The sequence below is a fragment of the Pelobates fuscus genome, chromosome 9 (assembly GCF_036172605.1).
Source record: "Pelobates fuscus isolate aPelFus1 chromosome 9, aPelFus1.pri, whole genome shotgun sequence".
Classification (NCBI taxonomy): Eukaryota; Metazoa; Chordata; class Amphibia; order Anura; family Pelobatidae; genus Pelobates; species Pelobates fuscus.
Genome location: NC_086325.1, coordinates 87,566,078 through 87,589,240, shown reverse-complemented (window position 1 = coordinate 87,589,240; position 23,163 = coordinate 87,566,078). Strand labels below are relative to the sequence as shown.

At 42.2% G+C, this 23,163-nt stretch overlaps 1 protein-coding gene across 1 annotated transcript in view; it reads left to right on the top strand.

Annotated features, from left to right (window-relative positions):
- The window catches only part of DCX (doublecortin), a 108,858-nt gene that overhangs the window by 33,743 nt on the left and 51,952 nt on the right, over positions 1-23,163 (top strand). The window contains exon 3 of the mRNA XM_063432156.1: positions 66-403. Within this exon, the coding sequence (XP_063288226.1) occupies positions 66-403 (338 nt within the window). The remainder of the gene's footprint in view (positions 1-65; positions 404-23,163) is intronic.

The following is a 23,163-nucleotide window of genomic DNA, read 5'->3' as shown; positions in this document are numbered from 1 at the left end:
CCTCTAAAACCTTTTCGCTTGATTGCTGTTCAGAGAATATTAATTCTTGCAATTTCTAATTTTAGGTGAAAGCTATGTTTGCTCTTCTGACAACTTTTTCAAGAAGCTTGAATACACCAAGAATGTAAATCCCAACTGGTCTGTCAACGTGAAGACCTCTGCAGCTCTAAAAAGCCCACAGTCCCTCGGGAGCTGTAACAACCAATCCAGGGAGAACAAAGACTTTGTGCGTCCCAAGTTGGTAACAATTATCCGCAGTGGAGTGAAACCCCGCAAAGCTGTGCGTGTTCTCCTGAACAAGAAGACAGCCCATTCCTTTGAACAAGTCCTCACTGACATCACAGATGCTATTAAACTGGAGACAGGAGTGGTCAAAAAGCTGTATACCCTGGATGGGAAACAGGTAGGGTCAAGTTTGTTGTGCAGTGTATGTTTTGCATTAGATAACCATGCTTAACAATGTAGCTCAACCTCTTTGCAAAGTTGGGTGAGTCTGATCTACTTTATAAACTCCGTATTACTGAAATCTAGCAGTAATAGGCAGGCATTTTCTTAAATTATCTGAATATTTGGAGAGAAATGTAGAAAACATTAAACCAAATAGTTTATTTTTCGTATGTGTGTAGACCTTGTGCTGGTCTCTTGCAATTTCTTATTCCAAGTATAATTCTGGTTGTATGTGTGCAGAAACTATAAGCAGCCTGGTTTAGAACATGTAGTAAATCTATATATATTTTTTTTTCATGCAAAATTTAACCACGTTATTTAATTTAAATTGATTTTGTATTTACCACATCCCAGCAATATGCAAGAGAAATTATATTGTAATTTTTCGTATATGTACTTGTCTCGCTTACATTTTGAGCAAAAGATTAGCAAGACTCCCCAAAAAACAGGGACTATCTCCATACATCTTTCACAATGCAAAAAAGTGAACAAAACCAGTGTAAATCCCAGACATTGATCAATGTACGCCTACTAAGCAGCAAGGATACAGAAACCATTACCTACATGATTTATGACATTGAGAATGAGCTCCGTGCACACACGACTATCCACACTGATAGTGCTGCTCTGTGTTTTGCATTTATGCTGGGAGCAAAAACTCTGCATTTCTCATGCTAAAAACATGGACATTGTGAGCAAAACCCTACGGAAATGTTCAAGGCATGAGCCAGACAATCTCATGTCAAAGACATTGCACGCACAATTTTCTCCTCAAGAAAATGAATCAAATTTCTTGCGTTTTAATTGAGTAGTGTAACTTACAAATCGAAATAACAAGAAACATTAGTGATAATACAGCGTAAAGTACAAAAAAAATATGCAAAGTGAACATGACAAGAAAGCTGCTCACAGTTGGACTATCAGTATACATTTTATACATACTTATTGGGTTCTCTCCCTTATTACATATTTTGCAAATCATAAATATTTTCAACAACTATTGCTACATATGTCACACTAGTACAGGCATAGGCAACCTTAGGCACTCCAGATGTTTTGGACTACACCTCCCATGATGCTTTGCCAGCATTATTGGTGTAAGAGCATTATGGGAGATGTAGTCAAAAACATCTGGAGTGCCGAAGGTTGTCTATCCCTCCACCAGTACATGCGGTGATATTAAGGAAGTAATTCCTTTCTGCTCCAGCAATCAATCATCTTAAGCTAGAAAGCAATAAACTAGATCCTAGATTTGTTCAGGGGCAATGTTCAGTAAAGGGGGTTACTCAAAGCCAACGATGAAGATTGTAAATGAAAGAAGAGCACAGAGTTGCCTCTCTGGCCTGGCTGAGCAATCCATCTTCATCACTAAAAACATAATCTGAATTAAAGCCTCTCTGGTTTTATAGGATTGCATGAAAAATGATATCATGGATGGGATGTAGTTTCCTATTCCAGAATTTGAAAATGAGCAACCGTAATATAGCTAGAAGCCCTGTCTGGATGATCTAATTAAAGGTCAACAAATGTTCATCTGCAGAAGCATATTGTCGATTTATAAAAAAATCTTGAGGTCCAGTTTCATTCAGACTATTATGTGTCTCCATGGGGAAAACATTGCACAAATAGTTTTAACCGTTTTGTTTTTAGCAACGTTTACAACCTATTTATTTAATACATATGTGAAGTCTACCCCATCAAAATATTTTTATCTCTTTGCACAATTATAATATACATACAAGAAAAGATATTGTGATCAGGTTACAAAATAGAAAACATGCAATTTATGAAGGAGACCTAGAGGTCACATACTGTCAAACTGACTCATAATCAGAGATCTGTAGACAGAATCAATATTCAAACTGTTAGCAACGTCTGCATATTTTCAACCAAACTTTTATCTTTGTTTCCTATTATACAAGATATCTTTTGCATTGTTTAATAGGTGATATATAGAAGGAAGTCCTCTATAAATGCATTTGTACATCTGCAATAATTCTGTAACCATAACTACAAAATTTTGACACATTTTAAACTATTAAAAGACAAATGTGAAAAGACTCTCAAAAATTGAAGATACAATTTTAAATTACACATTGTGTTTTTATTTATCAGTAGTGGAGGACTAAATTGTAAGTTTGTGGACAAAGTATACGGGGCACAAGTATAATTCTTTTATTATTTATTTTTTATTATTTAGTTTTTTTTTAAATTCTTTATTTTTGTGAGTATACAACAGTGCATTCGTGAGTAGCAGATAAGTAGCAGGAACAATAAAGCCATATAGACATCACTCGGCTGTACCTACTCGGTTTTTTAATTATTTAAGAGCTAATGCGCCCCAGCTCCCTTAAAGGTGGCAATTGGAGTGGCAGGAGATGTGGGAGGCGGCCGCGCAGGCTTCTATGTGTGTCTCCCTGCAGGAACAGTCCTATAAGACGCTATTTAGGTGGTATACCACACCGGTAAAGTTGAGCCGTATGAATCAAATTACTACAGACCTATGCTGGCGAGGATGTGGTCTCAAGGGCACATATGTCCACATGTGGTGGGAATGCCCAATAGCACAAGTGTTTTGGCGACAAATTGCGCAATTGCTACGAGACATATTTGAGAGGGAGGTTAAACTAGACCCATGGGTGTTCCGGTTAGCCAGACCTATAGATAACTGGACCAAAGCGCAACTAACCCTATTGAATAAGGTGACTCTGGCAGCTAGGAGAGCTCTGGCACAGGGATGGTTGAAACAGGAGGCCCCAGGGATTGATATGGTGATCAGGAAAATTAAAGATAATTACCTCATGGATGACCTCACAGCTCGAGTTAGGGGTACGACGAAAAAGTTTGAAAAAATTTGGGGCCCTTGGGAGGCCAGCGCAGCCAATACGTGAGTTTAGCTCACATGACATGGGATGGCCGGACCCTCCTGACGTCACCCTCCTCCCCCCCCCCCTTTTTTTTTTTCTTTCCCCTAGTTTTTCCTTTTTTCACACTCTGATATCTACTTTCATCTCTCTGTTCCTTTCCTTCTCTCTTGTGAGATCTTCTTAATTATTTCACGAAAGCCAGGCAGACTGTAAATAACTAGTACCACGAAAGGATTGGGACATGGGCTTACTGGTGCAATTGGATAGAACTTTGTAAGAGTTTGACAAAAAATATAAAACAGCAAACGAGTTGTTAGATTATCATGGAAACACAGGATGGAAAATAGGGCATGTCCTACACATATTTAACATGCGAACATACTAGTATGACATATATGGTGCTGTTTGACCTGCCTTATTGGTTTCTGTTTTTGTCTTATTACTGCCTTTGCTTATCTCTCATCTATGTTATAAGTTTAAAAATTTTAAAAATAAAAAACTGGGAAGGACTGGTTAAAAGCTGATAGCCGCATTCCAGGATACGTTGGTGAAGTGAAGGTTTACTAGGAGGGATAGTTTAAGGTCATTCCAAATACGATGTGAACCATGCATATATAATGTAACAATATCCTGTATCGGCTCGTTTTGATATGCAATTATTGTAATGTTCTTCCTTGACATAAATAAAGAATTTATAAAAAAAAAAAGGTGGCAATTGGGCTTGTAACTTGGGGGATGCTGGCAGGGCCGGCCTTAGGGGTGTGCGAGCTGTGCGGCCGCACAGGGCGCCATGGAGCAGGGGGCGCCGTGCGGCCGCACAGCCGATTAAAAAAAAAAAAAAAAAAAAAAAAAAAAAAAAAAAAAAAAATTATTTTTTTTTTAAAAAAAAAAATTTGCAGCGGGGGCGGAGCTTACCGTGCGGCGGGGGCGGAGCTAAAAGCGCCGGAAAACGGCTGCAGGGGAAGCAGGAAGGAGTCCCTGCTTCCCCACCAAACAGTCACCAGGAGCTGCACTGCCTCAACAATGAACTCCACAGGTAACTGTGTGATTGTCAGGTGAGTGTAACTCTCTGCCTGTGTGTATGACTGTCTGCCTGTGTGTGTCTGTGTGTATGACTGTCTGCGTGTGTGTGTGTGTGTGTATATGACTGTCTGCCTCTGTGTGTGTCTGTGTGTATTACTGTCTGTGTGTGTCTGTGTGTATGACTGACTGTCTGCCTGTGTGTGTCTGTGTGTGTGTGTGACTGCCTGCCTGTGTGTGTCTGTGTGTGTGTGTGTGTGTATGACTGTCTGCTTGTGTGTGTGTGTATGTCTTCCTGTGTGTGTATGGCCGTCTGACTCTGTGTGTGTGTGTCTGTGTGTGTGTATGTCACATACAACCAATACACGCATATCACACACTGTTAATATACCCATTACAATTATCACACATAGCCTACATATCACACACAGTCATCACACGTACTATTACATACACAGACAACACAAACATAACAGCATACATGGATGACGGGGGGGGGGGGGGCGCTGTGAAGATTTTTCGCACAGGGCGTCTAAATGCCTAAGGCCGGCCCTGGATGCTGGCAATGGGTTGCGTGCGCCTTATGGCTAGTTTGCATTACTCCTTGTGGTAGGGGCTCTAGTAAGGCACTTGTTTAAGGTGTAGGCATGAATATGCAGGCTGATAGCCTCCCATGGCCGGGGGAATTATGTATGACGCCGGTACAGGAGGTCGGGGTCATGCGCAAGGTGTTCAGAGGTTAACTATTTTAGCGCAGCGATACTGCTTATACACTCTGTACTATGGGGGGTGGGGTGGGACATAGATACTTTAATGGAGAGCTACATCTGAGGCCTACGGAGCAAACAACATAACATCAGAGGCAAGTTATATTTTCACAGTCAACAGTAAAGGAAGGTAAAACTTAAACATTATTAAGGTGCAACATATTCAAGGCAGGTATGGCCCCAGAGTTCAGGGCGGCAGTTCTGTCGCTGCAGGTGCTCCTCTTCTAGGCACAAACGGGGTAATGTCCGCTACATTCCAGGCTGAGTGGTCTGCTGATGGCGTCTTTACCCCTGGCAGGCCAAGGGATTGCAGGAAGGCTTGTGCTTCAGCGGGTTGTGATATGGCATATGCCTTGCCCGCTTTGTCGGCCAGTAGTCGGCGGGGGCCCTATTTGTATGCAATAGAGTTCTCTTGGAGAAGCTGGGTAATTGGCTTAAGAGATCTCCTCCATGCCAAGATATGCCTGGAAAAGTCCCAGAAAAATGCCAGCTGTGCCCCTTCAAAGGAAACTGTGGGGGTGCCCCTGACTGCCCCCATAATAACACCACGGTCAGAGTCCCGCACCAGTTTCAGTAGTACATCCCTGGGTACCTCTTGGGCTGCGTTGGTCAGTCTGAAGCATGAATCTACCACCAGTTGCTTTGCCTGTTTGGGCATGAGGAGGGTAGCGAGGAGCCTCCTGCAGTAGTGGGGGAGCTCTGCTCCTGAGACCGTTTCTGGCACCCCCCTTAAACTCAAGTTGCGTGCCCTGGCTTTGTCCTCCATGTTGGCTATCTGGGCCTGATGGTCTGCGCACTGCTTCTGCAGAGCTCCTATGGAAGCATCTGTGGCAAGCTTGAAGCCTGCCATGCTTTCCTCCACCTCATGCATGCGCGTGGTGAGGGTGGTCACTTCTTCCCGGATTGGTGCCAGGTCCGCCCTGAACATGGCCTGGATCTCTGTCATTAAAGCTTTTATGTCTGCCTTAGTGGCTGGGGCAGAGTCCTCATGGCCTGTGTTTGCCTGTGGCCCTGGTCGCAGCGTAGGCGGAGGGGAGAAGTCAGCTATGCTGCTGTCATCATCCAAGGTCAGCGGCGTGAATGCCTCTGCGGGCGCCATCTTGGCGCACGGTCGTGCGCATAAAGGTGCCAATATCTTGCGACCCTGCGCCCGGATCCGAGCGCATTTTTTTTTTCTTCTTTTTTTCTGATCCCCTATATCGTCGGGGATCAGGCTGCAGCTCCAGTGGCTCGGTAGCAAGGTTAGTGGCAGCTTGTTTCAACATCTTGCGGAGCAGCTCCAAGACACGTCCGGCTTGTTCAGGCGTCTGCTCCGCCCCCCTATTTTTTTTTTTTTTATGTATCCATCACCAAACAATTCAATAATAAATGATAATGCTAAATCCCAAACTTGTTGAACTATATCCATAATGTTATTAACCATCGTACCATACAAAGAACCTCTGGTATTTAAAATAAATAAAGAAATAAAATAAAAAAAATGACCAGCATGATATCTGGCATCAAGCTACAGGCATAGTGCGGTTTCCCAAAGAGTTTCTTATTCATGCCACTTGAATTCAACATTGGACCCATATGGTCAAAGTTAAAGCTGTTTGTCAAAATCTGATGTTACCAAGTTTTTTTTATACATATTACCCAGGTTGACTCTGACTCTGACCAAGGTTTTGGTTTGTAGATTAATATGAGTGTTTAGAAGGTCACATTGTCTGTCACGGTCTGTGTTCCTACCAACATTCAAGTTGCTGCCCAGTGTACAATGGTTCGTGGTAGTGTGCTACAAATTATGGTGACATCAGCTTTCTGTTAACTGGCAGACATTATGTAATGTATGAGAGAATAAGGAGGCCACATGTACCGTTTCTGGTGAGGTCATTCGAGTGACATCATAAATCAAGGTGCATTTGCAGTCGTCTGATTTTTATGTTTTCATGCTCCAGGGAATCCTAATAAAGGTTGAAGCCAGCCATAACAATGGAGATTTAATACAGCCTGTCTGCAGAATACAAGCAGCGTAGCTACTTTCTAGACAAAGGAAATTGATTCCTAATAATGTAAATTCATTATAGCAGCCTCAGTGTTGGCTTCTTATTTTTCGTAACAATGAGTCTTATGGACACAAGCTAGCACTGGTGTCATATTTATTAGTACTTTTCTTTCAGAGATCCAAGTGTATAATATCAGACTTGCACAACTAGCTTGAATCAAGGATAAAGTCCATATCCATGATTACAACAATTATTTATAGCAACTTGTGGGTTCCTTACACGCTGCTACTTTTTTAAATTAAAGTTTATTGATGTTGTTTATAAAAAATACACAACAAACCAAACATCAGATATTTATAGATTTGGTATCAGAGGCATAACTAGAAACTTCCGGGCCCTGGTGCAACATTTCCCTGGGCCCCTCATGTATGTAACCCCCCCCCCCCCCCCCAGCCGAACTGTGTTTCATTCTTTCTCCAGCCCCTCAATGTGTCTCATTTCCCCCCAGCCCCTCCGTGTCTCATTCCCCCTCCGTGTCTCATTCCCCCTCCGTGTCTCATTCCCCCTCCGTGTCTCATTCCCCCTCCGTGTCTCATTCCCCCTCCGTGTCTAATTTCCCCCCCCTGCCCCTCCATGTGTCTCATTCCCCCCCTGCCCCTCCATGTGTCTCATTCCCCCCCTGCCCCTCCATGTGTCTCATTCCCCCCCTGCCCCTCCATGTGTCTCATTCCCCCCCTGCCCCTCCATGTGTCTCATTCCCCCCCTGCCCCTCCATGTGTCTCATTCCCCCCCTGCCCCTCCGTGTGTCTCATTTCCCCCCCCTGCCCCTCCATGTGTCTCATTCCCCCCCCTGCCCCTCCATGTGTCTCATTCCCCCCCTGCCCCTCCATGTGTCTCATTCCCCCCCCTGCCCCTCCGTGTGTCTCATTTCCCCCCCCTGCCCCTCCGTGTGTATCATTCCCCCCCTGCCCCTCCGTGTGTATCATTCCCCCCCTGCCCCTCCGTGTGTATCATTCCCCCCCCTGCCCCTCCGTGTGTATCATTCCCCCCCTGCCCCTCCGTGTGTATCATTCCCCCCCTGCCCCTCCGTGTGTATCATTCCCCCCCTGCCCCTCCATGTCTCATTCCCCCCCCTGCCCCTCCATGTGTCTCATCCCCCCCCCTGCCCCTCCATGTGTCTCATCCCCCCCCTGCCCCTCCATGTGTCTCATCCCCCCCCTGCCCCTCCATGTGTCTCATCCCCCCCCGCCGCTCCATGTATCTCATTCTCCCTCCCAGCTCCTCCCTCCATGTATCTTATCCCCCCAGCTCCTCCATGTGTCTCATTCCCCCCGCCGCTCCATGTAGCTCATTCTCCCTCCCAGCTCCTCCCTCAATGTATCTCATGTATCTTACCCCCCCAGCTCCTCCATAGTATCATTCCCTCTCCAGTCCCTCCATAGTATCATTCCCTCCCCAGCCCCTCCATGTGTCTTTCCCCCTCCCCAGCTCCTTTATGGGTCTCCAAGGCCCCACCATGTGTCACAGCGCTGTACTGAGCACTCCCCTCCTGTCACCCGGAGACCGCGCAAACCAAGCCGGTGCCATGTACCGATCCTGAAGTTATACCAGCCTATAGGTCCGGCACTGTGCATTGGCAGGGAACAACAGGGTAGCCGTGCCTCCTGCTGTGATGGGCCCAGTCACAGCTGCGACCTCTGTGATTGTGGTAGATCTGCCATGGCATGATATAGCTACAATAAAACATACTACACAGAGAATGAGGCAAAACTGATATAAAAGAAGTAGAGGAGTCTGTGGAACCACTCAACACTATGGTTCCTAAATATGGGATATTGTAGTTTCCTGGTCCGGTGTAAGGGCAGTTGCTAGTTCATAAGTATAATTGGCTCAAAGTTTCTCTAGCAGCTGTGCCTTCGTAGGGCATAAAGATCCTTTCCAATTCAAAGCAATGAGATACATACCGGCCAAAGGAATATGAGATGCCAAAGCCTTTTCATAGAATGACAGGCGTTCAGGGAAGTCCAATGCTGCTACTTTTTAAACATTCAACCAAGTCTGTAGCTCAAGTGCTATCAGTTTATAATCAGATGACTAATGTGCAACAAAACGCATTTTTAAAGACACATTCCTATATTATGAGTATGCAAGTTTTACATATTACACACGCACTGTGTGTACGAATATTAACAGATGTAGAGATGCATTTTCCTTCTTAGACAGAACATAATGCAACTGTAATCCCCATCATACTTGATCCGCTTAGAGCTGGGCAGTCTAGGATGGATAACCCCCGACTGAGCACTTGCTTTCATAGGCCTGTGATTAGCTAACATAGCTAATTCCATTTTAAATAGAGGGTAAATAATACATGCAATTTATTCTCGTGGTGAACATCATCTGTGGTGGTGGCACTTGTTTTGATGTCACCCTATGTTGAGGTTATCGTTAGATTTGTGTGCTGTACTATTTTTCATAGACTAATTTGACTAATAAAAATAACTTGTGCAATATAAGCTGTATAGATGATTATTTTTTTTTTTTTTTCTATTTTTAGCTTGTGTGAATGCAGTATTATTGGAATTTAAACCTCATTCATGCTCTGGCCCCCTAACATGATGTCTGCAGCCATGTTGTATGATTTTTTTTTTATTATTATTTTTTTTTTGGCATTTTAAATTAATTTACCTATTCCCGTGAACTTTCTTTCCTAGGTTTTTATTACACTGGTCCCAGTAAACACTGGACTAGCGTTTTAGTTCTTTACTTGATACTTTCTTATTAGTTGGTAAAGGTTCAAGTACAGAGCTCAGCGCTTAATCCACTATATCTGCATCCTGATCTTTTTGAATAGCATCTAAGCCATTGATGTCGTACTTTTTCAGAATTTAGATTGTGAATATTTGCTTGTTGGATACATATAAACAATGATAAAATCTATAAACTGAATGCAAATCTTAGAAGCTACATGAAGGCCACTCCAATAATTGAATTGTATCAATGTTTAAAGTGGAACTGTCATGCAAAAATAAACTTTACATCAGGAATCTACTTGGGTTTTAGTTGATTCATTCTTGACCATAGCAGTCAAGGCAAGTGATTGGGAAACAGTACTTCTATTTGTTATTATTTTTATTTATTTGTGGGAAAGGGTCAGTTGTTGGATTTCCTACTCATTAGAGTACTATTGAACATGTTTTACATTTTCCATACAGAGCACCTCTTGGAAAATGCACTTACATTTAGGGTCCTTGGGTTTAATACGATCTGTTTTTACTGTTATTTTAATTTCTAGGGTTTCCTATCACACCCCCAATAAACAGATATATAGTTTATGTTTTAGAACTATATTTAGGCTATACAGAGTACAGGGGGAATTAATTTAAGTGTGATCCATGTTTGAAACACTTTATTAAACCTTTTTTATACAGTTTTTTAAATATTTTTAAAAAACATTTTTATTCCTAGTACGCACAAGAATTTTGGTTATTTAAAAAATATATATAATTACATTATTACAATAAAAAAATAAAACATATGGATCTTTATATAGATGATTAAAATGCTAAATAACCACATGCAAAATATAAAAATATTTTTTTTCTAATATTTTATGTATGTAGCTTTTTTTTTTTGCTTTTTTTACATTAATTTCTACGCTGTTCACATAGTTAAAAAATCAGATGAGATGTATTTATGCACAGCCTTTTGCCCCGAAATTCAAAACGTAATCCAACAATAGGTACTGTGATATACACATTTCTAATATTCTAATCTATGCATTTTTGGGTGATTTTCACCAATACATAATATAAAATAAATATGAACTCTTACCTGAAGCTGGCTTTCTCACCCATGTTTAGTAGATGAAAGGTCCAATTTAAGTGATTGATCACACAACACCTTCATCAGTAAACGGTCACAGGTTTTGATTATATTGGTTTGGGAATAATTTGTGCTGTGTCGACATTCTCCAGACTACATGGACATAATTTATCTCTGTACGGATTAAGAATAAATTGGCATGGTTAGGGATTGCTAAAAAAATTTTTTTTTTTTTTTATTTCATTTTATTTTAGAGAAAATTCCCATGAAGATGGTTGAATATTTTATCTCCATGTATTCTCTTCATTATAGCTGCAGCATTGGGTAATGCTACAAATTGATGCAGCTATAATGAGGAGAAATGGTAATGTCACAGGGGGAAGACTTGTTTTTCAATGGAGGTACAAATTTTTGTACTTTGTGGAAACAAAAATTTCTTCATATTTTTCTGAGCCTTCAGAACAGCTTCCTTTATAACCCATACACTAAGCTACTCCTCAAACTAGCAGATCCTGATTAACAAGCTTAGCATTGATTTATGGGATCTGCACATTGCTCTCTGAAACACATTGATAATAATGAATAGCATTGGTTGAGAATTCTCAGCTGTTTACTATTTTAGGCAGAAATTGTAGATTTACATCCAACAATACAAATTCTTCACAATATGGACTTGTTCAATTTCAAGTGTGATTTTCGAATTTTGAAAAAGTATTTAAATTATAAATTATGTTATGGCATGCATGGGATCAGGCTTTAAAACTGATAACTGACTCATTACCGATAATCAAGACTTGATGATAATAATGGATTTTCAATTTACATAACATAAAGTCCAGCATGCCTTGCTGTATTCTGTTTCTAGAACTGAATAAGGATGAGTGCATGTTTCACACTATTTGAGTTGAAGATTTTGTTTGAAATTTCCAAAATTACAGATCACAATGGTAACATCAAGTATTAAAATCAAATAGAGTTGGAGTCGCTATCTGGAAACACACACACATACAGACTGTATGCTTATTGCTTAATGTTTATAATTAACATTGTGCAACACAGCATTTTTCTTTTTGTCACTGATAATATATTGGTCTTATTATGACATTTTTATAAAATTATTCAAAGTTCCACTTTTATTATCATTATAATTCGCATTGAACATCCAATGTAGAACAGAGATTCTAATATGACACATTGCTCTTCAATTGTAAAATTGGGATAAAGCTGTAATTCGCGTGGGAAAAAATTGGATCATCATTCACTTTACCAAGTTATGTACCAGCAGAGGGATTGTGACAACTTGATAAATATTACATTGTGTGTGGATTGTGGATGTTGTTTTATGCATGCTGGTTTTTCAAGTACCATATGTCACACAGATCTCTCGATGCGTTTGTGATCAAGAGATTCTAAATTCCCTTAATTCTTGGTGGATGTAAAACACCAGGGATGTCTTGTAGGATTGAATTCATATGTTTCTGTAACTGAACATGGAGTGAAATATTATGTAACTATTGTTTTTTCATCTTAATAATGAATTACGCTTACGGCATAAAACGTAACTGGGCTGTTAAAGCATTTTTTTTAACGAGTTGGTGTAAAAGATTGGTAAAGGTATATTTTATTAAGTAGATTTACTTTTTTGGCAAGTATTGAAGAAAGCAATCTCTGATTGGCTATTGATGTGTAAATGCATGCTTTTTGTAATGCTCTGTGCTTTTTGTGGGGATTCAAATAATCATGTACTACATGCATTTTAGCTTTCCAAATGTACTTATCAAAAAAATACAACTGGAGGATGTAGTCTTTTTTTAGAAAGGAAGAATGCATTTCTACTTACACTATATTGACTACATGATTCTCTTTGAGTAAAAAAGGATCCTAAAGGGGTCAACTATCTAAAATGTCAAAATGCGCACGTTAGCCAGTGATGATGTATGCAGGTTAATAGGCTTGCGCTGCCTAGTTTTCAGATCAGTGGGCAGAGATGACAAAGGGCAAATGACCGGAGGACGCATTTGATTTTTAAAACTTGGGCCATTAAATACAGACTTGGATTTATTTGTCTTTGTTATTCTATAGTTTATGAAATGTCACTGTGATACTTTGAAGATAAGCAGAAAAAGGGGGGGGGGGGGGGGAAAGCATAAAAACTTTTTTTTTTGTGTGAAAAATAAAAATATGAGCCACTTGTATTTAACATTTACCATAGCTTTTATTTAAATGGTATATTGTATTATTTCATTGTTGAACATAATTTGAAAATTCTGTGGATAAAAAGAGAATTAGGAACTATTATGAGATGCCTCCAAAATTTGTAAGTACATAGTAAATACCCTGTTTTTCACGAACAAGTTAAATGTCCTGAAAATTAATTTTAAAACATTTTAACAGTAAATCCAAGTTATTAGTAGGCTAACTCAAAGCACAGCTCTGATGTTGGCAGCCATATGAAAATCGACAGTTGACATATTAATACTGGAAGCCTGAAAATTGTATAAAAAGATTAGTATGAGAAGCCAATAGTAAAAAAAGCTGAGTTAACGAAACACTTAGAATAATCTTTGTACTAAAACCACTGGCATCAATTTCTACATATCTTACACCTTATCAACTGCTGCAGGCTTAGGGATTACATATAAATTAGACATGCCAGACACTTTCATTAGACAGCAGACACATGATCTCTAAAGAATCTCAGTAAAATTAGATACCCCTCTCACTGATTTAGACACGGAGGCCTACATTCTTAAATATTACAAGGAAGACTTTAATGCCAATTTATATAACTGTATAACTAATTAAATGCTGCTACTTAAGCATTCCATTGGACAGACGAAAATGCACCCAACTGATTAGCTAGGATTGGAATTGAAAGAGGGACTTCACTTTACTCTTGGTGGACTAATGCCAGTAAAAATATAATGATCATGTTGAAAATTGTAAATTGAGTCTGCACATGAAAATTCGAAGCGTGATTAAGTAAATTGTGAATTATCAGGAATTTTAGGGGAACATACCTGCCAATCTTCCCTACTCGCCTTCTGGGACGGAGTTGGGCAGTAAAGAGAGCAGAGACGCCCATCAAGAGGGTGGTCCCACTCACCTGTCCTTAACCCCTTAAGGACCAAACTTCTGGAATAAAATGGAATAATGACGTGTCACACACGTCATGTGTCCTTAAGGGGTTAAAGAGGGTGGCCAGGATGACTAACACCTTACCCTCTCAAGCAGACCATGCTCGGAGCGCTGCTCGAACACTCGAGGCATAGTGCCCAGTCCCCTTCTTCATTTGAAATCTGCTGTAAAGGTTTAAAAAATGCTGGACAGGTTCCCTGTAATTATATTTGCTGGTACAGTACCCCAAAATAAAGGTTTGACCCAGCAAATCCAGGACTGCTGGCACCTGTGAATGAAAGCAAAGCAAATTTTAAACTTTAGGCCACAATATTGGAATACGAAAGTCTAAAATTTTAAATTAACTCTGAATTCCTGACACTCGCCACTTTAGAGAGTAGTTCTGAATGTCTTTATTGCATTGTTTGCCAAATAGACTGAGATTTCCATATAACTGACGACATGTGAAATATATAGATTGAAATAAATAAATGAACACAACTTTATTATTGACACAGAACTCCCCTGCTTATAAAGGAACATAATCTCTCATAGAAACAATTAGATATTAATATCTCATGGTGAATGTAATTTGTTGAAACAGTACTCCACAGAGCAACTCCCTCTTGCCTGCTACTCCTTGTAGCATGGCCTCATAAGAATGATATAGGATTTTCATTATCTTCTGCCCAAACCGACAGGAGCTGCTGTTGTTATGCAGAAAAGGGGATGGGTCTGATGCACACTAATATAGGACAGGGGTAGGCATAGGCAACCTTTGGAACACCACACGTGGACTATATCTCCCCTCATGCTTTGTAAGCATTATGAATGTATGAGCATTATGGGAGATGAAGTGCCCTAGATTGCCCAACCCTGCTATAGGAGGTACAATAAAGGAAGAAGATGCCAAAGAGGCAAAAGGGTTAAAAGTAGGGGGGAAAAGGTGGGTATGATACATATAAGGAGGGTAAGCGATACAAAAGGGGGTAAGATATGCAAAACAAGGTTAAAAGACAGAAAAGGAGAAACACAAAAGGGGCACAAGAGTGGCAAGATGGGGTAAAATACCCAAAAGGTGGGGGGGTGCTGCGCGCTTCCCTCCTGCCAGTCACTCAAATCTGGTGCCCCCCTGGCCGGTGCACCCTAGGCAACTGCCTAAGTCGCCTATAGGACGCGCTGGCCCTGATTACATTCTAAGCATTGTTGCAGAGTAATATAGGTTGAAAAAAAGACTCAAGCTCACCATATTCAGCCTCCAGCCTTGTCGTTTTTTTTGTTATTCCAAAGGATTTTTTTTTTTTTTCTGGACAATCCGTTTTCCTTGGTTCAACACTAGTTAACTCTACTGAAATACCATTGTTTTTCCCAAAAAAATAAACCAGACCTTTTTATATAAAATGGCATCTTTAGAAAGAGAATTCAGCATCCATATTGTTCCTTCTGTAAAGATCTTTCATCTGCTGTAGGTGAAGCATAGACACATATTGAGGGAACACGATGGAAGATTGTACATCCTCCTCATAAACTTACTTTGGGAATATAAAACATTTTTTAGGACATGTGGACATATGCCAATGTACCTTTAGACCTGTCTTGTATTCCCGGGTTATTGACTATTTTTGTATTTGCCCAAAACTAATTTAAAATAAATGCCAGATTTGCTTCCCTAACCTCAATTGAACAGGAAAAATGTGTATGTACGTATGAAGCATGCACACATTTCTTGGTCTAATGACTTTTGAACGCAGCAGCGGAACAACCTGTAGGGGAAATAGTGCTTTTAAAAAATTAAAAAGGTAGGCTAGAAATCTGTATATAAATATAACTAGTCTTTATCCATTATTTATTTTGTGACCGTTATTTCCATTTGAACAGGTAATGTAACAATAAACAACCTACTGGAAGAACTTTTTATGAACTCCCTTTAAGCCCACATATGAATCAGACTGACATCCATTAACAACAAATGTAAAACATAGTACATGTGTGTTTGACGAAATATAACAACTGAGCGAATAACTTAAAAAAGTTGAGTTAACAATATTTCATTAAGTGTAATGGTTGATGGTAAACGAATTGATAATATTTAACTGATAAAGAAATATAACAATATATTATGATAGTTATAAAATGGCATAATTCGCACAAATCCATTCCCAACTCTTAATTAAATCATTCACTATTGGCAACAATTATACAGAAGTGGACTTTTGTTTCTCATTGCAATGGAATACAGATAAAACTTTAGCCCCAAAAGCCACACGGCCCTTATTCTTTGTTCTGGAATTAAAGGAACATAAACATGTATTCCTAACACTGTAGTAACCTTCTCAATGTTTAGGATCAACCACCCCCCCCCCCCCCCCTCCAACCCCCTCTGTGCTACTGTAACGTGTATATACCCCTACACGCAGGATCCAGCAAAACAGAAGACAGCACAGAGGAGAGATACGTCTACCGGACCTTAGAGTGGCCGGACTCGACGTAAAGGAGAAGTACAGAGTCAGGAGCGATCCGAGGTCAAAGGCACAAAGAGACAGCGTAAACGAGAACTAGCCGGGGTCTGGTACACAGGAATCAGCAAGCCGGCAAACAGTACAGACAAGGATAAAGCGAAAACGAAGTCAGAATACAAAGCCAAGGTCAAATACGGAGAAACACAACTGAATACAACAAGCACTAAAGGGAACTGTAGCAGAAACCACGATAGGGCAAGGAACTAAGGGAAAAGGGTAAGTATAAGTAGCCTTCAAACTAACGTGATTGGCTCCTGTCTCTTCCACTCCCCCAACAGGTAAGTGTATGGGGTGATTGGCGTGACAGGAGCCAATGGGAGCCTTTTTGCAATTTAGGCTCCCACTGTCTCTTTAAGAGCGCGCCCGAGATTCGCGGCGCGCTCTTAGCTGCAGGCGGGACACGTGACCGCTTCTCGCGGTCACTGCCCGCCTTCCTGTTTGAGCAGTCGGATGAGCCGCGCGCGGCTCGTGCAGCCGCAGGACCGCGCGCGGCTTGAAGAGAGGACCGCGGCCGGCCCCCGGATAAGGTAAGTACCGCTACAGTACCCCCCCCGAGGACACGCCCTCCGGGCGGGCAGGACCAGGTCTGGCAGGAAAACGCGAATGGAAAGAACGTACAAGGCGGGGAGCATGAACAGCATCCGCAGAAATCCAACTGCGCTCCTCAGGCCCATAACCCTTCCAATGTACCAAGTACTGAAGCCGACCCCTGAGGAAACGAGAGTCAATAACAGCAGACACTTCGAACTCCTCATGACCCTCCACAGAGACAGGAGGGGGAGGGGGTGTACTCCGGGTATAGCGGTTGCGTACGTAAGGCTTCAACAACGAGGTGTGAAATACATTGGGTATACGCAGATTTTTAGGCAGACCCAAGGCATAAGAAACGGGATTAACCTTATGTATAATGCGATAAGGACCAATGAAGCGGGGTGCCAATTTCATAGAAGGCACCCGGAGGCGAATATTCCGTGTGGAAAGCAAAACCCTGTCCCCCACAACATAGGAAGGAGCCGCTCTGCGATGCTTGTCAGCCTGAGCCTTCTGGCGGGCAGCAGAGTCCACCAAAGAACGCTGAACCTGCTCCCAAGTATTACGCAAACCAGCCAAATGCTCATCCAGAACTGGCATGCCCTGTGAGGAGAATGCAGCCGGAAGAACAACGGGATGCTGGCCATAGACAACGTAAAAAGGGCTTTTGCCGGAAGAATCATGAGTGGCGTTATTCCGAGCAAATTCAGCCCAAGGAAGCAGGTCAGACCAATTGTCCTGATGGTGAGACACAAAACAACGGAGGTACTGCTCCAGAGACTGGTTGGCACGTTCAGCAGCTCCATTAGACTGGGGATGGTAAGCGGAAGAAAATGAGAGGGAAATACCCATCTCCGAACAAAAGGCTTTCCAGAACCTGGAAATAAATTGGCTACCCCTATCGGATACAATAGATAAGGGAATACCATGTAATCGAAACACTTCTTTAGCGAAGATAAGAGCCAGTTCCTTGGAAGTGGGCAACTTGCGAAGAGACACAAAGTGAGCCATTTTGGAAAACCGATCTACTATCATTAGGATGACTGTGTTACCATTCGAAGGGGGTAATTCAACAATAAAATCCATTGATAGATTAGACCAAGGTCTCTCGGGAACGGGTAACGGATGCAACAGCCCACAAGGAACTCTACGAGAGGTTTTCATACATGCACAAGTAGAACAAGCACTTATATAGTCAGTAACATCCTTACGTAAGGTATCCCACCAGAAATACCGAGAAACGGCTGACACTGTTTTGGAAATACCAGGATGTCCAGCAGTCTTAGTATCGTGATACAGTGACAGAATATCCCGTCTCTCGGGAACGTCAACGAACAATTTATCATTAGGCCTCTCGCCAGGTGCCATGCTCTGTTTCGCTTGTATGGCCTGCAAGAGGGACGAGGAAATAGACAATATAGTAGTTGCTATTATCCTGTCTGGGGGAATGACAGGAGTGACATCAATCTCCTGTTTGTCAATAGTCTCGAATTGTCTGGACAGAGCGTCCGCTTTAGTGTTCCGGTCGCCTGGCCTATAGGTTATTATATAATTAAAATGAGACAAGAACAGTGACCACCTAGCCTGCCTGGAAGACAATCTTTTAGCTTCGCTAAGGTAGGACAGGTTCTTATGATCCGTAAATATGAGGATGGGATCCTTAGTGCCTTCTAACAAATGTCTCCATTCTTTAAGTGCTAAAATGATAGCAAGGAGTTCGCGATTACCCACATCATAATTCCTTTCTGCTTTGGACATTTGTTTAGAAAAGAAGCCACAAGGATGCAATGGCTTGTCAGGAGACTCTCTTTGGGATAAGACAGCACCTACCCCTATATCGGAAGCATCAACCTCAAGTATATATGGCAATGAGGGGACAGGATGCTGTAAAATAGGGGCAGAGGCGAACGTAGTCTTAAGAAAGTCAAAAGCCTGAAGTGCCTCAGTAGACCAGACACGTGTATTGCCATCCTTTTTAGTCATACGAGTAATAGGCGCTACTATAGACGAAAAACCTTTGATAAAACGTCTATAATAATTAGAGAAACCCAGAAAACGCTGGATGGCTTTCAGACCTTGTGGCAGAGGCCATTCTATGACCGCAGCGAGCTTCTGGGGATCCATCCGAAAACCCTCAGCGGAAATCAAATACCCTAAAAACTGGACCTCGGATTGGTCGAATAGACATTTTTCTAATTTGCAATAAAGACCATTAGCAAGAAGGGTCTTCAGAACTGTCGTAACATGTCTGTGATGAGTGTGAATGTCTGTAGAATATATTAAAATGTCATCCAAGTACACAATAACAAATGAGTGAATAAAGTCCCTTAAGACATCATTAATAAATTCTTGGAACACTGCTGGGGCATTGCAAAGCCCAAATGGCATGACGGTATACTCATAATGACCTGACCGAGTGTTAAAGGCTGTTTTCCATTCGTGGTCCTTTTTTATACGTATCAAATTGTATGCTCCTCTAAGATCTAACTTGGTGAATACCGTAGCATGTTTGAGCCTGTCAAACAATTCTGTTATTAACGGTATAGGGTAAGCATTTTTGATGGTGATTTTATTAAGACCTCTATAATCAATGCAAGGTCTTAAATCACCTTCTTTCTTCGATACAAAGAAGAACCCCGCTCCAGCCGGAGAAGAGGATCTCCTAATAAATCCCTTTTCTAATGATTCTTTAATGTACTCCTCCATGACACGGTTTTCTTGAACCGATAGGGGGTACACCCTGCCCTTGGGAGGTATAGTACCAGGCAACAAATCAATAGCACAATCGTAGGGTCTGTGAGGCGGTAATTTGTCAGCCTCTCTTTTATCAAAGACAGTCTTTAAAGTTAAATACTGAGAGGGTATAGCCGTAGATAAAGGAGGAACAGTAGGAACGTTAATAGAATTCACAGGCGTGACTTCAATAGTACATGACTCATGGCAGGCTTCACTCCATGATTTTATCTGCCCTGTCTCCCAGTCAAAAATGGGATTGTGGGCACGTAACCATGGATACCCTAATACCAACTGTGAAGAGGGAGAGGTGATGACCTGGAACCGAATGGTTTCATAGTGTAGAACCCCTGTGTACATGTGTAGCGGTGCAGTCTCGTGAGTAACAACTGGAGATATCAATGGTCTACCATCTATGGCCTCAACGGCCAAGGGTATCTCCTTCTCCCTGATGGGAATATTGTTTTTCTTTACAAAACCAGAGTCTATAAAATTCTCAGCTGCCCCAGAATCAACCAGGGCGTCTATGTTTTCAACTATACAACTCTCTCCCATATGTAAAGAAACAGGGAGAAGCAGTCGGTTAGGAGGCAAAGTAGGAGACTTAGAAATCACACCCAAGGCCAGTCCCCTATAAGGTCTTAGGTGCGAGAGTTTTCCGGGAGCAGAGGACACTCCTTTACCATATGGTCTCTCTTACCACAATATAGGCAGAGTCCCTCCCTTCTCCTATGTAATTTCTCAGTATCTGAGAGTTTGGCAACCCCTAATTGCATAGGTTCCTCTTCAGGTACTTTAACACTCTCCGGTATATTAACTCTGGGTTGAATAGGTGTAACAAAACGTCTATTCCTGTTCTTAGTATAGAGCCTGTCACGAATCCTATTATCTATATCGATGAGGTAGTCAATAAGGTCCTCTAAGGCAATAGGAAGCTCCTTAGCTGCTACCTCATCCAATATAGAGTCTGATAAACCTTCCATGAAGGCCGTAGTTAACCCATTATTGGTCCAATCGACCTGTGAGGCAAGGGTACGAAACTGTATAGCGTAATCAGCCACAGACCTAGAACCCTGTTTAACCCTCATTAATGCTCTAGCGGCATTCTTAGACCTTTTCATAGTATCAAAAGTTCTACGAAAAGCTGTTAGGAAACTGTGAAAGTTATGCACCATAGGTCCATTAGCCTCCCAAATAGGGTTTGCCCATTCAAGTGCTTTGTCGGTAAGTTGGTGCATAAAGAACCCAACTTTAGACCTCTCTGTGGGAAATGAACGTGGATACATTTCAAAATGAAACTCTATTTGGTTAATGAACCCTCTGCATGTCTTAGAATCCCCTCCATACCTAGGAGGAGGCGTTAAATGTGCTGTAGCGTTAGGCATAGTCGATACTTCAGGAAGCAGGGGTGCAGGAGGGTTAGGTGCGGTTGCTGGAATGGTTCTAGCTAAGAGCGTCTGGAGAGCCTGAGCTATTTGATCCATACGGTGATCCTGCTCTACAAATCTAGCCTCATGGGTCGCCATCTGTTGAGCTAAATCTGCGGGGTCCATGGCCCTATCGTAATGTAACGTGTATATACCCCTACACGCAGGATCCAGCAAAACAGAAGACAGCACAGAGGAGAGATACGTCTACCGGACCTTAGAGTGGCCGGACTCGACGTAAAGGAGAAGTACAGAGTCAGGAGCGATCCGAGGTCAAAGGCACAAAGAGACAGCGTAAACGAGAACTAGCCGGGGTCTGGTACACAGGAATCAGCAAGCCGGCAAACAGTACAGACAAGGATAAAGCGAAAACGAAGTCAGAATACAAAGCCAAGGTCAAATACGGAGAAACACAACTGAATACAACAAGCACTAAAGGGAACTGTAGCAGAAACCACGATAGGGCAAGGAACTAAGGGAAAAGGGTAAGTATAAGTAGCCTTCAAACTAACGTGATTGGCTCCTGTCTCTTCCACTCCCCCAACAGGTAAGTGTATGGGGTGATTGGCGTGACAGGAGCCAATGGGAGCCTTTTTGCAATTTAGGCTCCCACTGTCTCTTTAAGAGCGCGCCCGAGATTCGCGGCGCGCTCTTAGCTGCAGGCGGGACACGTGACCGCTTCTCGCGGTCACTGCCCGCCTTCCTGTTTGAGCAGTCGGATGAGCCGCGCGCGGCTCGTGCAGCCGCAGGACCGCGCGCGGCTTGAAGAGAGGACCGCGGCCGGCCCCCGGATAAGGTAAGTACCGCTACAGCTACCAGTGCATCTAGTTTTGTGCATCTTATGCTTAAAACAAAAAGTCTTTAGTGTAGAGGGGATAAAATACTCAATTTGAACTCATGTTAAAATAAGTAAAATTGTTATATTGCTATTTGTATAATTCTAAGGTTAGAACCACAATGGTAATAATTTCAGTGAGCAAATTAAAGGTCCGAAATGTCCTCTGTTATAATTGCATTGGAATTGCAGATTTGCAAAAAAGACTCAATAAAATGGTGAGAATGTTTACTATTCACATTTATCAATTCAGTGGTGAACAGTAGTGATGTCGCGAACATAACATTTTCGGTTCGCGGATGGCGAACGCGAACTTCCGCAACCGTTCGCGAACCGGGCAAACTGCCATAGACTACAATGGGCAGGCAAATTTTAAAACCCACAGGGACTCTTTCTGGCCACAATAGTGATGGAAAAGTTGTTTCAAGGGGACTAACACCTGGACTGTGGCATGCTGGAGGGGGATCCATGGCAAAACTCCCATGGAAAATTACACAGTTGATGCAGAGTCTGGTTTTAATCCATAAAGGGCATAAATCACCTAACATTCCTAAATCACAATGGATATGGATTGACACCTTGACATATGGATTGACACCTGTTCTCCGAGACCCTGATACACACTGACACAGAGCAGAATAGGGACTGTTCCCCCTACAAAGGGTCACTTGGCAGATATGGATTGACACTTGTCCTCAGGGACCCTGATACACATGGACACAGAGCAGAATCGGGACTGTTCCCCCTACATAGGGTCACTTGGCAGATATGGATTGACACCTGTCCTCAGAGACCCTGATACACACTGACACAGAGCAGAATAGGGACTATTCCCCCTACATAGGGTCACTTGGCAACATACACATGTGTCAACTTGCCCAACTTCAATGCCGCCAACAAATTTGTTCCGTTGTCACAAACCACTTTGCCGATATCCAGTTGCTGCGGAGTCAGCCACTTTTCCACCTGTGCATTCAGGGCGGACAGGAGTGCTTGTCCGGTGTGACTCTCTGCTTTCAAGCAAGTCAAACCCAACACGGCGTGACACTGCCGTATCCGGGATGTGGAATAGTACCTGGGGAGCTGG